Source organism: Phaeoacremonium minimum (genome assembly GCF_000392275.1).
Source record: "Phaeoacremonium minimum UCRPA7 unplaced genomic scaffold PA7_03_scaffold_541, whole genome shotgun sequence".
Classification (NCBI taxonomy): Eukaryota; Fungi; Ascomycota; class Sordariomycetes; order Togniniales; family Togniniaceae; genus Phaeoacremonium; species Phaeoacremonium minimum.
The window spans coordinates 410,213-425,597 of record NW_006921443.1 but is presented as its reverse complement, the minus strand read 5'-3'; the positions used below and the strand labels follow the sequence as shown (position 1 = coordinate 425,597).

General features: G+C 54.1%; 3 protein-coding genes across 3 annotated transcripts; 2 read left to right on the top strand and 1 right to left on the bottom strand.

Annotated features, from left to right (window-relative positions):
- Positions 1 to 6,074: 6,074 nt before the first annotated feature.
- UCRPA7_7634 (putative helix-loop-helix dna-binding domain-containing protein) lies at positions 6,075 to 6,818 on the top strand (the record flags this gene model as incomplete). The annotated part of the gene is made up of 1 exon (XM_007920161.1): positions 6,075 to 6,818. One exon carries the CDS (start codon positions 6,075 to 6,077, stop codon positions 6,816 to 6,818), a length of 744 nt encoding a protein of 247 aa, XP_007918352.1.
- Positions 6,819 to 8,013: 1,195 nt separating this feature from the next.
- On the bottom strand, positions 8,014 to 9,353 carry UCRPA7_7633 (putative ethanolamine kinase protein; the record flags this gene model as incomplete). The annotated part of the gene is made up of 2 exons (XM_007920160.1): positions 8,014 to 8,526; positions 8,601 to 9,353. The coding sequence occupies 2 exons, from the start codon at positions 9,351 to 9,353 to the stop codon at positions 8,014 to 8,016; spliced, it is 1,266 nt and encodes a 421-aa protein (XP_007918351.1).
- A 1,194-nt stretch (positions 9,354 to 10,547) lies between these two features.
- UCRPA7_7632 (putative upf0171 domain protein) lies at positions 10,548 to 13,028 on the top strand (the record flags this gene model as incomplete). Its single annotated transcript, XM_007920159.1, has 2 exons — positions 10,548 to 11,376; positions 11,431 to 13,028. The coding sequence occupies 2 exons, from the start codon at positions 10,548 to 10,550 to the stop codon at positions 13,026 to 13,028; spliced, it is 2,427 nt and encodes an 808-aa protein (XP_007918350.1).
- Positions 13,029 to 15,385: the final 2,357 nt, after the last annotated feature.

Genomic DNA, 15,385 nt, shown 5'->3' with positions numbered 1-15,385 from the left:
GCGACTTCCGTCGTAAAATGCGGGCTGTCCCAGTTATCCTCGTCTGTCTGAGGAGCTCGTATTGTAGCTATCAGGTCAAGCGCTCGGCACCCGACGATGAGTTGATCAAAGGTGTGCCCAGTGACCCCCCTTTGCAAAACACTTGGGAAGATGTCGGGTTGCGTTTTGACTTGTGATTTATGAAGTCGAAAATGGGTGTGCAGTGGCTCAGTCGAAGTATGTAATTGGCCGCGATGAATGGAGATGGAGGGTGCGACGAGGGAGCAGAGAGCCGCTAAGGTGGCTGGTGGGATGGCAGATCAGGAATGCTTCAAGGACGACACTATGACGCTCTATGCCCGATTAGTCACGCAGCTCTCCCGTAGGTGTGGTAGCAGCGGTGTTGGAGAGATGCGGGCGACGGTACATACAGTTTCCAGTTGTGAAGAGCGAGCTTGAATCGATGCTTCTTGGCGAGACTGAGGTCAATTTTTGGCCGCCGTTGACCGGGACCCCTATTCTCCTGGGAGCTCCTCGTCTTTATTTCCGCCTAGCACTATGACCAGAGGGTGTTTTCGAACACGATGTATTCGGTAGCCTGGAGGACCGCGCGTTCGGCAGTGGTGTCGTAAGGCGGCGGGTGTGGTGTGGACGGTTCTGGAGCAGTGTGGTTCACCAGCGGCGTCAGAGCAGGAGCACGGCAAATGGACGACGAGAGGTTGCAACTTGCCAGCGCCAGTGGACACATCCGTCTTAGACGCAAGGCATGTTGCGGCACTGGGCGCTATCGGGCTTCTGCATGTGCAACGGCGTCGATCGGAGTTACAGGGCCAAATTAATCCGAGCCACCTGATTGGATTATGTTTCACTCTGCATGGTTGATCAAGCGGGAAGCATGGGGTCTGCAGGTGCGCAGCGTCTGTCCAAAATAACCCTTGCCCAGCTCCCTCCCCCATCCGTATCCCACCTTGGCCACCTCGCCGAGCTCCTTGCTCACGTACTACGACAAAAGCGTGGGATGGGCCAACCTGGTATCACCTGCGGAGCCGGAAGGGGCCGTGTCCTGTGTGGCAGTTGATGGGATTTTGGCTGTGGCGGAGTCTTCAACATGGCATTCTACGCGGGGGTCATTCTGACTAATTCGTCCTATGACTGAGGTGAGCAAGCCCAGGCAAGGGTTAAAGGCAAGGGCCGAGCCAGGTGAACCGTCGCGGGAACAAGGTGAACAGAGGCCGTGGCAATGTTGACCGACAGGCAACGCTTGAGCGCATGAAATGCTGGCTGGTAGTTTTATCACCGAAAAGGACAGATCTCGCCTTGCCTGTTCAGCTGCAAGAATGACAGATGTTGGAACTGTTCTACACTGCGGAGAGCCTGGCTCAGGGCTGTACGACCGTGAACGAGGCCACAACCCTTGCTGCACCCCAGCTTTGCCAGAGAAGCTTTCGCGAGGCATGCAACCCACCATTCATCGCTGTTTTGCAACAGATAGAGCTCGGTGTAACTCGCGATCCCGGTGGCTGTTCAATCATGGACCGGGACCATGACTAGGTAGCTGGATGTAAACTACATCCTTACGATGTTCATTCTCCATTACCTATGGATTACGTAGATGAACTGGGGACTTGCTTTGTAGTGCTGCCTTTGGTGTGCCTTGATGTCTTAGTTTCCGGTACTTTTGGCTGACTGGAGAGAGTCACGCTGCAAGCGTGGTGCCCTCCATTGCGACCACCCACTATCCCTCATCCGTTATACCAAAGAACCCTCCCGGTGAAGAGCAAGTGGCTTCACCAGGCATACAGAGAGCAAAAGCTGGGCTATGTTACCAGGGAGTTGTCTCTGCTCCTAACACACCCTCTTTGCCTTGTGAAGTCAGAAGACGCGAGAGTGAAGTGGTAAGCCACGGAAGATGACCTCGAGTGCGGTTTGCATTATTTTTAGCCCGGACTATATAAACACGCTCTTCCTGCAAGTATTACCTGCATCTCGCATCCTTTCAAGCCCAATATCGCGTGTCGCGATCGTTCTTAGCAACAGTATTAGATTGAACCGCATTCGCCCGTCGGCAGCCGGTGCTCACATCTCACCAAATACAACTCAACGACATCTCACGTCACGCAGTGCTCGACCGCCGACGACAAGTCGCATATTACCGAGCAAATCCGGAGGTTTTTTCGGTAAGTGCGCAAAAACCTGCACGATGGATTAAGACAGTAACTAATTGTGACCACAGTGGAAATCTTCTAATCTATCCGCGCTGTCCGAAGTCGAAGAGCAGTTTGCTGCCGCATAACATCAAATCAACATATATCCTTATCAACCACGATCTTTCTTTGATAACCAATACGACCCAGCCCACAGCCGCGCAAGCCGAGGCCGAAACGGCAGCTGCACAAAGCCCCAGTCTCAGACCAAAGCCGTTGCAAGGTTGCACGAGCAGCGAGGAGCAAAGAAGCCTGATTTGACAGCTCAGAAGACACGGCTGGAGCAGTCGGAACAAGGATCGACGCCTTACCGGATCAGGAAGAACGCTACTGCAGGCTTACCTAAGTGTGGCCGGGATACCTTGGCCATCAGTAGCATACAGAGGGCCACTCCCCAAGTCGGCAAGCAGAAAGCGCTGCAATCAAGACTCGTGCCATTCTCACTGGCTGCCACCGAGGAGAGCCGGGGTCCTCGCAATATATCATAAAGTAGCCACAGGCGATAGTTCTCCATCAACTGCCTACCTTGGCCTTGGACGGCTGCCTTTGATTGCCGGTGCTGTCTAGACCGGGGAAGGGTGTATCCTATTAAAAGAAACCCGAACACCCTGCATTGATCCTTGAGAGGAGAGGAGAAAGAGGGCAGATATTGGATTTTAAGAACAGCGACGAGGCCCAGACCAACAAGCGCAGATCACCAATTCAGTCACTCACTCCCCTGGCAGCAGCAGCAGCAGCAGCATCATCATCATCATCGCGGGGAAGCCTGTCTATCCTTGACTGGAACAGCCCGCACCCGAAGGACACAGGTAGCCTCCAGCAAGTGGCGGCGCATCCGAGTTCAATCAAGAAACCTGAGAGGGCGGCATCCTGAGCGACTTATAACCTGAGGTCCTGCCACAGACCACCATCCAATCATCCTCGCCATCACTCGACGGACTCACTCTCTCAAGTGAGGTGCTTCTCTTCACAAATTACCTGCCTATCTGCCTCACCTATCCTCCTTGGTACTGTGTGGTGACTAGCAGCTCCGAGCGAAATCAGGATCCTGATATCATATCGCGTTTTCCCCTTTCAACTATCCACTCACTCACCCACTCACCTACCTGCTCTTACCCGAGTAGTACACCACCACCACCACCACCACCCCCAAAGCCCGGAGCATATATCACGGCACACCAGCACTCCGCTCCACACCTCCATACCGGCCCCCTTTGCGAGCTACTCTTAGCGCATGCTCCCGGCCCTCGCCCGCCGCCGCCGCCACCCCTTCACTTCTCACCCCAATTCAGATCCATTGTCACCGCCGTCGACTTGGATAGAAAGGGGACCAACGGCCAATTTCTCGAGCCTCATTATCTCCTCCAGTACGGTGTCAGAGAGACATTTAGCTAGTTAGCTGGCTAGCTACTGAGTAGTCAGCTACGTCAGAGCCTTGCCTGTGCCTTCGCCGCCGCAGCCAAGGAAGCGGATAACTGGGGCGAATCGACTCAGCCTCAGGCGCACTCATCATCAGCCGCCCTACGTCGACTGTCTCGTCGTACCTTAGCAAAGTCGCTGCCAACGGGACCCTGATTATTGTTACGGGCTCCCCGTTCCAGCGTACCCGGGGCGGTTCCAGTTGTGCTGTAGCTCAAAAACAGCGACCAACCCCGCGCCCCCGAGCATCCCACGTTGTCTGATCTTCCCTTCCAACACTTTCCAGTGTTAACGACCTGACTTGAGCCTGACTCATCCACCATATCCGATTGCTCTCCGCATTCCACGAGAAGCCAGCATTCCTCCGCACATCGCACCGCACTACTTACTGTGTCTACTGTCGTATACAGTGGGCTTCTTCCGACTTTTCCAGAGCACCCCAGTCCAGCTCCCCGCGCTTTACTCCAAATAAACCACCGGAACATCCACTGCGACTCTTACCAGCGCCTGCCGAACCCTGCGCTGCATTGCACTTGGAGACTTTTGTGCGACCCCGAACCTCAGCAATTCTAACAAGGGATCAGCCCTCTTCCTTCAGGCATTGCCTACGCCGGAGTCGCATCGGCGCCCCTCCTCCAGACCAACTGCAGAGCAGCAAGTGGGATCATCGGTTGCTGTCTCTCGACGATTACTGTACTGTACAATCGCCGCCCATTGTCAGCATCATCGCGCTCAACATCGTGAGGCCGCGCATACGTCCAGGCATCCTCCTGCACTGCGCTGCACTATTGCGACCAAGAAATAGGGCCCCCGGCCGTTCTCGTTCTGTCATCCCGCATTTCTTTTTCCCTCGGGGTGCTATACAGCGCTGCATCTCGCCCATCCCTCTAAAGAGCGCATTTCCCAAGCGAGTTAGCGGCCTACCTCAGTCCAGCCCAATCGCCCGCCCGCCTTTGCAGTTGCCAGACTTCCGAGCCGCCTCCCTCTCCAATCGACTGGCAGCAAATCAGCAAGAGAGAGAGCGAGAGAATTAAGGGCATCATTGTCGACTTGCCTCTCTCTGCCTGCATCCTGCCGACTCGCCCTACCTTCGAGTGCTCACCGAGACATTCAGCTACCCTCACGGTCCGGCATCGCTGTGCGCAACTGTTCAGCGCTCGCTTCGGTCTGTTCTCTGCCTGACCGACTCATACTTCAACCCCACCGTCAGAAGCGTTCTGCCCTGTAATGGATCTTTGACTGTTGCGGTCACCGACTCCTCGAAGAACACAACAACAGAACCACCGCTCCAGGTAAGTTTGAGACCGGCTTTGTGCTTCCTTCCATGCGCCCCGCATGAACCATTAGAACCCTGGCTGCGGGATGCGCGACCAAGTCCCGCGGTTCGTCGAGGTTTGCTGCTCCACCTGCGATTGACCGCAAGATGCATGGGCAGCCCTCTTGCCACCATTCCCGCCCTACCCTCGCTGCACCTCCTTGGCCGTACCTCGTTCTCAAAGACATTGGGCTAACATTCTCCAAGCCTGACAGGACCCTCGCCAACCGCCGCCTGGTGGAAAGCACACTTATATCTTGATTCCCGGAGCCGATCGTCGGTTTTGGCCGTCCACTCAGTACTACATCTATCAACCACATATTACAACCTTCATGATGGCCCAGCACGGCTTCAACCAATTTGGGGGAGGACACGGGGGGAGTATCGACCCGAACGATCTTAATTATTCGGGCGGTTTCCAGAACAACTACAACTCAAACCAGAACAACGCGTCCAACGCATTTTCTAGCGGATCGGCCGTATTCGGCGACGACGAACTACTCGATGGCCTAGCGAGCCCGACCGAGCCTCAGGGCATGCAAGGCCACGGACAAGAATTCGGAGGCATGGGAGATATGAATATGGGATATAACCAAGGCATTTACAACAACAGTAACCATGGTCTGCCACTGGACCAGTCACATATGAATGGATACTCAAACACACCGGATGGAGACCCTATCCAGAGTCCATTCGTACATAACTTCACCCAATATCGCCAAATGCACCACCCTCAATCCTTTGGCACATCACTTCAGTCGCCTGTATCCTTTACAGGCTCTCCATTAGCTGGCTCAGATATGAACAACGAGGACCCAAACTACCTGAATGCTAAGATGCGACAACAGCGCATGTCTGCACAAGCTATGCAACGGAAGGCTTCCAATACCCGAAGCCCACTCACCCCCAAAGCCGCCGCAATGGCCGGCTTGTCTATCAGCTCCCAAGATGGATTTCCCTCTCAACCCATCCGGACAGGCGGTCCCCATCATGAAAAGTCTCAATCGGGCCAGTGGGTACAGACACCAAACAGCCTGGCTTCTTTCCCAGGGTCCGGTCTATCCTCACCGCTTCAAGCGGGGTTGCACAGCGCGCAAATCAATGATTTTTTGCTTAAAGGTGGTACTTCTATGCCAGCTAAGCTCGGACAGCCTGGTATGACCTCATCACAAGAAGCCAAGCGGAAGCGAAGGAGAGAATCACACAATCTAGTTGAGCGACGGAGGAGAGACAACATCAATGAGAGGATTCAGGACCTCAGCAAACTTGTTCCAGGTCATCGTTTGGAAGACGAGAAGATCCGGAAGCTCATCCAGAATGGCACCCCACTCTCCCCAACCCTTACCGGCGTTTCCAGCCCTGGACAAGCAACGTCTGCTCTTGCGGGCCCGGGTGCAAGACGAGCCACCAGCAGCACCGCAGGCAATATTACAACCGGTCTGCCTGTCGAAGACAAGGACAAGGGCCCGAACAAAGGAGACATTCTCAACGGTGCTGTCAGCTGGACTCGCGACCTCATGTGGATGCTTCATCTGAAGATGCAGCAACAAGAGGAGCTAATTAACACCATTGCGGAGCTCGGCGGCCAAGTTCCTTTTGAAATGACCGACGACGAGAAGCGAATGCAGACTGAACTGCTAGAGGCCATCGCCAAGAACGAGACGGCCGAGTTCACGTACTCTCGCGCAGCTGGCTCTGGCCTGAGAGTACCCCATCACACCGACTACAAGGGCGAGCCCCTAAACGGCGCCCCTGATATCTCCATCAGCCCTGATGGAGATCTAAATGGCGGCATGGTGGACTCCAACCAGTTCTGGGGCGATGAGGACGACGGCAGCGGAGACATCAAGTTCGACAAGGACAGCTTCAATGAGGAGGACGAGTTCATGGACCTCAATTAACAGGAACCCACGAAAGGGCAATCTATCTCTCTTTATTTGCCTGCACACACTTCTACAGGTTAAGGATATTGGCGTTTTATCATATTATATGAGTCTCGGGAGTCTTGTGCCTCTGCTCAAGCAGATGGCTATTTCTTGGACTGGTCATACTTTGCTTTTGGTTATCTTTATACTAGTACCCCCTGTTGCATGCATTTCCGGCCAAAGACCGAAGTTTTTCTATCTCCCTCTTCTGCATTTCCAGAGGGTCGTTCAGGAGCAGCGTGTCGGATCAAGAGTGGCGCATATTAAACGGACTTCTTCATGAGGAGGGGATACTTACATGGGAACCCGCCACCTTACAAGAACCGGCCCCATCCCTTCTTTTGTGAACTGCTTTATTGTTATTGATTTTGAAACCTCTTTTCCAGGTCTCCGGTTTTTTTTTTGCTTTTTTTCATCTTCTGTCTGGATTTTTCTTACACCGAGATACCTGTGGGTACGGAACGGGATGGAACGGATCAATTGGGGGCATTATCTGTGCTATCTTCCGGTTGTGTTTTGGGCATTTTTGTCTTGTAGCTAATTCATATACAATAACACACTCTTCACCATACAATACCCTCCTCGCCCATTTCATGATTTGTGATTCAATGCGTTGTAGCGTGGCATCGTTTAAGCGTCAAGCATCATGTGTTGGACCGGACGCAGGTGTCTCTTGAAAGGCCGAGTTCAGTCTATCGAGTCTTTTGATTGACTACTATTCAATTACGTCTTTTGGGCTCGTCAACGCGAGCGTGGTAAACGAGAAAAAAATAAAAATAAAGTAAAGTGACACGACAAGTACCGCTAATCTTGATGTCTGCGCCGTTGAACCGCCCATTTTTTGGTGATGATGTGATTGGAAAAGGAAAGGAAAGGAAATGAACAAAACACTTGTGCCCCCCCGAAAGTTCTATCTAATGCCTTCGTCTTGAGCCCATGTTGAATGACTGCCGGGGTATTTGCGAAACAATGGATAATCAAAAAAAGAAGGGAAAGGATTAAAAAACTCCCAAGCACCGGTCGATGATGATGATGGATGCGCTGGTCATGGCCGTCGTCCCCTTTGCTGTCTAGAATCCCAACGTGCGCTGATCGCGCTTATGAAGAAGTCTTGTCCGGAAAGACTGGTCGCCTCCCGCGAGTTCCCGTCATGCGAGCTGGGAGTCGCAACTCACGCCTCTTGACACCACCTCCTTTCCCGGAGGGGCATCTCCTTGCCAGAGGCGGCCCGGGTGCCGTCCTCCTCGGCACGCCACGCCCAGTACTCGCCCAGGCGCACCTCGGCGTACGCAGCGTAGTCGAAGTCGATCTCGCTGATGGTCGCCTGGATGAGCGCCCAGATGCCCCAGTAGAAGCCCGGCAGGCCGCGGAACACATCAACCTCTGCAAACAGCTTCTCGGCCTCTGAGGCCTCGTCTAGCTTCTGTGTCGGCGGGAGAAGGCTGACATAGGAGCGCATGTACTCGGCGATGAACTCGCGGCGCTGAGACCGGGTCGGCAGCACGTTGTAGTCGCAGTCGAAGCCGCCCCATTCAGCGAAGTGGTTGGCCAGGTCGAATGCCGCCGGCGAAGGGGTGGCATACTCGTAGTCGATAAAGGTCACCGACTCCGTGGTCTTCTCAACATCCGTCTTAGGAAGCACGATCACGTTCCCGCTGAGCAGATCGCAGTGGGCGAATACAAGCTATCCAGAGCATACATATTAGCTTTTGTCCCAATCGAGGATATGGCCCCCTGAGCGCAATTGCCGCGACTTACCCCGTCCTGGCCCAGTCCTGGCCGATGGCTTAGCTCATCGACCAAGCCGACGAGCTCCTTCTGCAGGTTCACTTGGCGTTGCCTCTGCGCCTCGGTCTCCGTAGGCAGGGCAAATATCCACTTCTGCATGACTGTCCACACATTTGGGGGCAGCTTCCCCGGCGCCACGTTGTCGACGGCCTCCTGCAGACTAGCATGCCCGTTCAAGGCCCCCGCGCTCTCGGGACAGTGTCCGTTCATACCAGCACTGATGTGCGTCTTGCCCGGGAGGCAGGGTACTGTAGCATGCCATTGCGCCAGGCGCCTCGCGACGGCGTTGTAGATCTGGGGCTTCCGGAGGTCCTCCGGGTGCGTGACGCTTCCTCTGATGAAGCGGTAGAGCATGCCATTGTGGAATCGGGCCAGTAGCTCGGGTGCCAGGCCGTGCTGCATCAGCAGCTCGTGGTTTTGCGTCTCGCGTTGGCGGTCGATGATGAGGTCGGTGCCATGACCGTAGGCACGTAGCAGAATGGACTCCTTGTCAACCTCCTCTTTCGACAGACCGGGCCGTTTGTTCACAGCCTTGAGCAGAGTATTTGTGATGCCGTCGGTGAAGCGCACGAACTCGATCTTTGAGGTCGGGTCGTCTACCCAGTCGGGGCGTAGCGTGTGGATTAGCCGCAGAGCGGATTCTTCTGACTTGTCGCTGTCGTAGGAGAGGGAGAGGAAGCGGACGTGGCCATCGAGGCCGTTCTTCGTGCCGTTGGCTATCATGGCCGTGGGCAGTGGCTGTTGGGAGACCTTGTTCAGGGGTTCGTGTCGGTGAAGGTGTGGGGTTGGGACTGGGAGAGATCAAGAGTTGCGGTCTGGTGTTGAGGTCTGGCAGGTGAAGAGTCGTTTCAATGGCAATGCAAACAGACAATTCGATTGACAGGAAGTTGAAGCTGGCAAATTTGCCTACGTAGAGATCGTTGGAGTTTCTTGAAAGAGTGAATAAAGGTCACCACGGATAAAGGAACGTCATTCCGGGTGCAAAGGGGTGTGTATCAGTGACGGCACAACCAAACACAGCGCGCCGTTTACACAATTAGGCAGGAGGGGCGAGCCGAGCTCAGCAGCCAATTGAGCAAGGTCCCAAGCAAACGGGCAGCAGATACCTAGGTAGATACCTACAACTGTGGACGGCAATACGATGGCGTCGTTATGTCGTCGTTATGTACGCGCGGACAAACAATGTACACACAATGGAGGTTCCTGCACTCGTGGTACTGGACAAGTCGATGGAGAAAACGGCGGCCGCTGTAACCGCCGTGCCGACTGTCAATTGCCCCTAAAAGCGCACGCGGCCAGTTTCCCAAGAAGGACTCTAAGTCGGGGTTTTCTGTCACGGGCACCCAGCTAAACAGTGTTAGTTAATTCGCAAATTACCTGGGTATTTAGTGAGTTGGAGACATGGCTTCGACATGCTCAACGAACCCTCAACGCCACGCCCACCAACTTTCAGGGGTCTGTAGGTACCTAGCATGTGATCAGTGGATTGATAACGGCGGGGCGCAGCCGTACCTGTTCCCTTGTGCAAGGTTCGGAAGGGCTCCGTATCTGACCTACCACACCTACATACATACATGTAGGTAGGGCTTTCCCGCAGTAATGGCTGCTGCCAGGGTTGCCAGCTGCCGATCAGCAGACGACAGCCTTTTACACCTGTCAGGCTCATGATCTAAGCACTGCACTTGTCTCATACTGAGCGCATCAACACGACCACCCGCTCAGGATGATGAGACTGCTCGCCTGGCAGGTCAATTCTGCTATGCCATGATGCGAGCTTGAGTTGGGATTATCCTGAAGAGTCTCCAAGCAATGGGCCTGGTGTGGCTGGTAAGAACATCAGCCTTCCTTCCAAGCGGCAGAGCGAGAGCTTCACCAGAAGACCCAAGAGCATGAGAAGAGCAGCAACACCCCCCAAACATGTCGCTTCCAATTCTTCCCAATCCGTCCAACTTCCTGGGCGTCGCACTGGTCATCAATCGATCACGCGATGGCCCCAGATTCGTCTTTCACTATCCCCCGCGCATACAGCCCGCCTCTGACCGTTACAGAGACTATGGCGATGAAGGCAACGATGAGGACGATGTCCTGCTTGAGAGATCAGCGCGGCCGTCGGCTCTCGAGACCACCAACGGCTCGGAGAGCAATCCGTCTCCTCTACTTCATAAGAACCCAGATGAGCATCATGTCACCGAGAGCGGAACCCAGATCGTTCCTTGGGAGCATGTGGCAGGGTTCCCGACCAAGGATCTGGAGAGCATCCTAACCCCAGGGAGGGCTTATCATAAGGGATTGTTCCAGATCTCGCTGGATCCTCTCATATGTGTCTCGTATCCCATCTATGCCCCAGAGAACGGCATCTGGAAAAAGAAGAGCAAGAAGAAAAAGAAGAAGTCGAAAACGTCAAGGAAAGGCGAAGAGGAAGTCGCCCCAGACATTGAGCCTCGTGATGATGCGCCAGCGCCCACCGAAGAAGACCATGTCGAAGTCAGAGACATGGCCGCACCGCCGCCTTCAAAAGTGCCCGCAGCAGAAGAAGCGGAGGACAAGGTCAGCTCCATGACCATGTTCAATCTAGTGTTCATCTTGAACCCCCAAAAGCACGAGGCCAAGGAGATGGTCGAGTTAATGTATTCAAACATTGTGCGCAAGGTCAACAAGGCATATAAGTATGTTCAACAGCGAAGCGATTTTGTATGGAAAGAGTCTAAGAGAATTCTGACCCTAAAAGACAAGGCGCGCGAGGACAGTACGTATGGTCATCTCAAGATATATTGAGTCGCAAACTGACATTAAAACATAGAACGAAAGATGAGCCTTCTGTGGGAAGAAATTCTTCAGACATCGTCGCTAGCAGCGTCCATGCAAGATCTCTATGATTGTATATCAACCAACAAAATCGCTACCCTACAGCTAGACACCGCGGAGGGTGCCATAACCCACTCGGTGCAAATTCCAGTGCCATTCCATATTCCAGACTTAATTCCTGACGGCGAGGATAATTTCCGTGGCGTGTGGATCACGACTGCAAATTCCTTTACTGCCGAGGACGGCTTCGACGAGTCCGGCTATCTCGAGAAAAACTTCGCACTGCTGCTCATGGACGATGAGAAGAAGATCATCTCAGAGCTGCAAGCGGACCCAGACGAGTCGACGCTGTCTATGATCGAGTTCGTGCGGCACTCCAAACCAACTATGTCCTTTCACCAAGTAGGGCAGCAGTCCAGCAATATTTTGACCATCAGCCATGTGCGCAAGTACGCACAGCACTTTATCTTCTGGCGGCGGGCCATCGCCATACCGCCTCTTCACGCCAGAGACATCTACATACTGTCCCCCAACGCCGATATGCGTCAGCTACCGGGTGCGAGTGCAGTATGGGCTCGACAGTTCCCTTTTGCTCCGCCCCTGCCCAACTTTCTCGCAGATCTGAGCGCTGCTCCGCGGCTGTACAAGACATTTAGTCCAGGCAAAAGCTACCGGCCCGCCTATCTCACCATGCTCGCTTGGCTGATGCGTGGTGGCTGGGTCACGCAGCTGTGTACATTTGCATATGTCGTTGTCTGGCCCGAGATCATCTACGAGGTCGACTACGAGGTCGAAGCGGCAGACGTCGCCAAGATGAGAGAGACAAAGGACGACGTAACCGAGAAGCACGAGAATAGCTCCCCTGAGAAGGGAAGCAGCAGTGAAAACCTGGCCTCGTCTACAGCCACCATCCTCCCTATAGGGTCTTCAAGCGGCGCTGGCCTCGGTCTTGGGATCGGTGGTTTGCAGATATCAGACGACGAGACACAGTCGTCCCCCGTCTCCCAAGTATCATCATCGTCCCCGTCCTCGTCGTTCAAGTCTGCCCCAGACTCCAATGATTCCCAGTCGCACCCACACCACGAACACCACCATCACCCCCCCCCCACCGCGGCCGAGCAGGCGGCCGAAAAGGCCCGGCTCGAGCGCATCGCAGACAAGGCAGCACGCGAGCTGGCCGACAAGGCAACGGCGCACAACCGCAAGGTGCCGCCCAAGCAGACGGCACACCCGTCCGTCAACGACGCGCCGCACCTGGCGCACATCTCGCCACACATCATCCTCGACCCCAAGCAGGCGACGGGCATCGAGTCGACGTACCTGCACAAGATCGCCGAGCGGCTGCGGCAGCAGCGTGCCAAGCCGCCGACATCGAGCAAGAAGGACGGCGGCGGGGCCGAGAGGAGGGACACGGCCACGGCGACTCGGGAGTGGGACGCGCGCGTGGCTACCGCCTGGCCGCTGTTTTGGAAGTATTTCAACGGGCGCTCGGCGCTGGAGCGCATTGCGCTGCAGGAGGAAATGAAACGCAAGGATGTATGGAACTTGCTTACTGCCATGAGCGAGTATCTAATATGTGTGCGGCACTGGTGACGAGACAACCGTTTTATTCATGTCTGCTCTTTTTTAAGATCATCACGATTTCTAAACGCGTCGAATTGATCGTTGAAGGCGTCAGGATGCCATGGGCTCCAGGTTGGCTGAATACGCTATGACGCTGATCGGCAGCCATGAATAGTTAATAATAGAAGAGACTTTGAACCGAACCCCCAAATTCCGATTGAACCAACTATAAAGTACTCCAATGAATGATATAAGACACCACAGAAAGCATAATGCCGTAAGCCGTCCCAAGAAGCGCAACTCCCCGTCCTATGAATCTGTATCCATTTTATCAAGTTCCGGCACTGGGGATCCCAGCCTGACCTCGTTTCCTTGCACCTGTTCTACACCGTGTTCCAGTTCCTGCCCTGATTCTTGTGGTACGTCAGATCCGAAGACGTCCGGTTCTGGCTCTGGGGGCTGTGTCATTCGCACCTCCGGAGCTAACTCCTCCACATCATGCAGCTCTTGCTCATCTTCTGGCCGCTTCCCCTCTACTTTCCGATACTCTGGCTCTCTGAATTCGGGTTCTCTTGACTCTCTCTCCCTAGCTTTATCTGTGCTCGCCGTGGTTGGTGTCTTCAAAGATCCCGAGTCCACCCTTACACTGTTACCTTCCGCACTGCTCGGGACTGTATTTGCGCCGGCCCCTGAATTCGTTGACTTGGGAGTGGGGGGAACGATCACATTCAAGACACAGTCGTCCAGATGTTCGTAAAACTCCTGCGCTGTGATGAATTGGCTATGACAAATTGAACACTTCGCGCCAGCACCTGGACGTTGGCCGTCTCTAGAAGCATTTGTGCTCAGCACCAGTTTCCTGCTGTTCGGTGGCGTCTGCTCGACGTTATGAACGGCAGTCAGATGACGTTTGAAGACGTCTGCGCGATTAAAAGCTTTCTCGTATGCTGTTCCAGCCCCAGGGCAGAACGGACAGACCATAGTACCCTTGTAGTGGGTTAGTGCATGACGATTTTTGTCGTATTTTCTAGCGAAACCTTTGGTATGGTATTCGCAACTTTCAATCGGGCACTTCTCAGGTCTTTCTTCCATGTGTGTCAACATGTGAGCTGCGAGGTCTTTGAAAACACGGCCACATTCCGGGTGAGGGCATCGGTTGCGATTTGGTGTCCCGCTCTCGTCCGGTCTACTACTTGCATTCGCGAAACCCGCCATAGTTACTTGCACTGGACTGTTCTGCATTTGTATGGATGTCGGAGCAGTGATGGGTATCTCTAAAGATGGCGCAGCAAGCAGTGTTGGCGGTTGGCCTACTAAGCCGTGTGGTGATATCCCTAGGGATGGTGGAGGAGGCGCTGGCGCAAGTCTTGGAACCTCTGACATGGGAGAACGTTGGCCCCCCCTAGGCGAAATAAAGTCCGGGGTCGGTTTATAGTCTGCTTCGTCATCCGCGCTGTCAGAGTCGCCGGCATCATCTCTCACGTCGACAGACTGGCGAACTTCTCGCATCCAATCCTTAAGGATAGTCATCGGTGGCCAGTCCCCACTAGCCTTACCTCCTCTATGCGGGTTGAAGTGCGCCCGTCGTAAGTGAGCCGCGGCATTATAATAAGCTCCGTATCGCTTCTGTGTGACACAAGCTTTGCACTTGGAAAGGGGTATAACAGGCTGAGGTGAATTCGAACTGTAGCTTTGTGGTTCAGTGCAAACCCATCGCTTGACCAAAGCCGCATGCTTTGCATCGTTGTGCCTCCGAAGCTCGTGTTCGCCGCGAAATCCTTCGGGATATTCATTGCACTTTGTACAATAAACTCTACGCAGTGGCGGCCTTTGGTAGGTGGGTCGCACTCTTGAGGCTGGAATCGGCGATGTAAGACCCCGTCCGCTGCTTCGGAAGATAGGGCTCTCTCCGACTGTATGTCTTCGGCCATGGTCTATTGTTCCTCCGGGAGATGTGAGCAGCCGATCTGAAGAGGTCTTCGTCGAGTAAGGATCTTTGTCAGAATAGAAAGAGGAATTCGGTGCCCATTGCTCAACAACTGGTCGGGTGTCCGGCAGTGGTTTTCTTGTCTCATCTCCTGTTCTTGCTATTGGAGGTAGGACGAACAGTTCCGGCCTGCTCAGCGTTCTTTGACGGATAAAACTGTTGATCAAGGATCCCTCCATGTCCCCTGTACCTAAGGATGCCAAGAAGTCTGCTGCTGAAGAAATACCACGTTCGGTCCACAGATCCTTTCTGACGATCAAAACCAGGGAATTGAAAAGCTCTCGATCCTCGTTGTTCAGCTCAATGGTTGTGTCATCAAGTATCATAGGGCAGGACCATTGGAACAGGCCCACAAGAGCTTTGTATACGCTGTGCATTGTGGCCGTTGTAGAATTTGTTC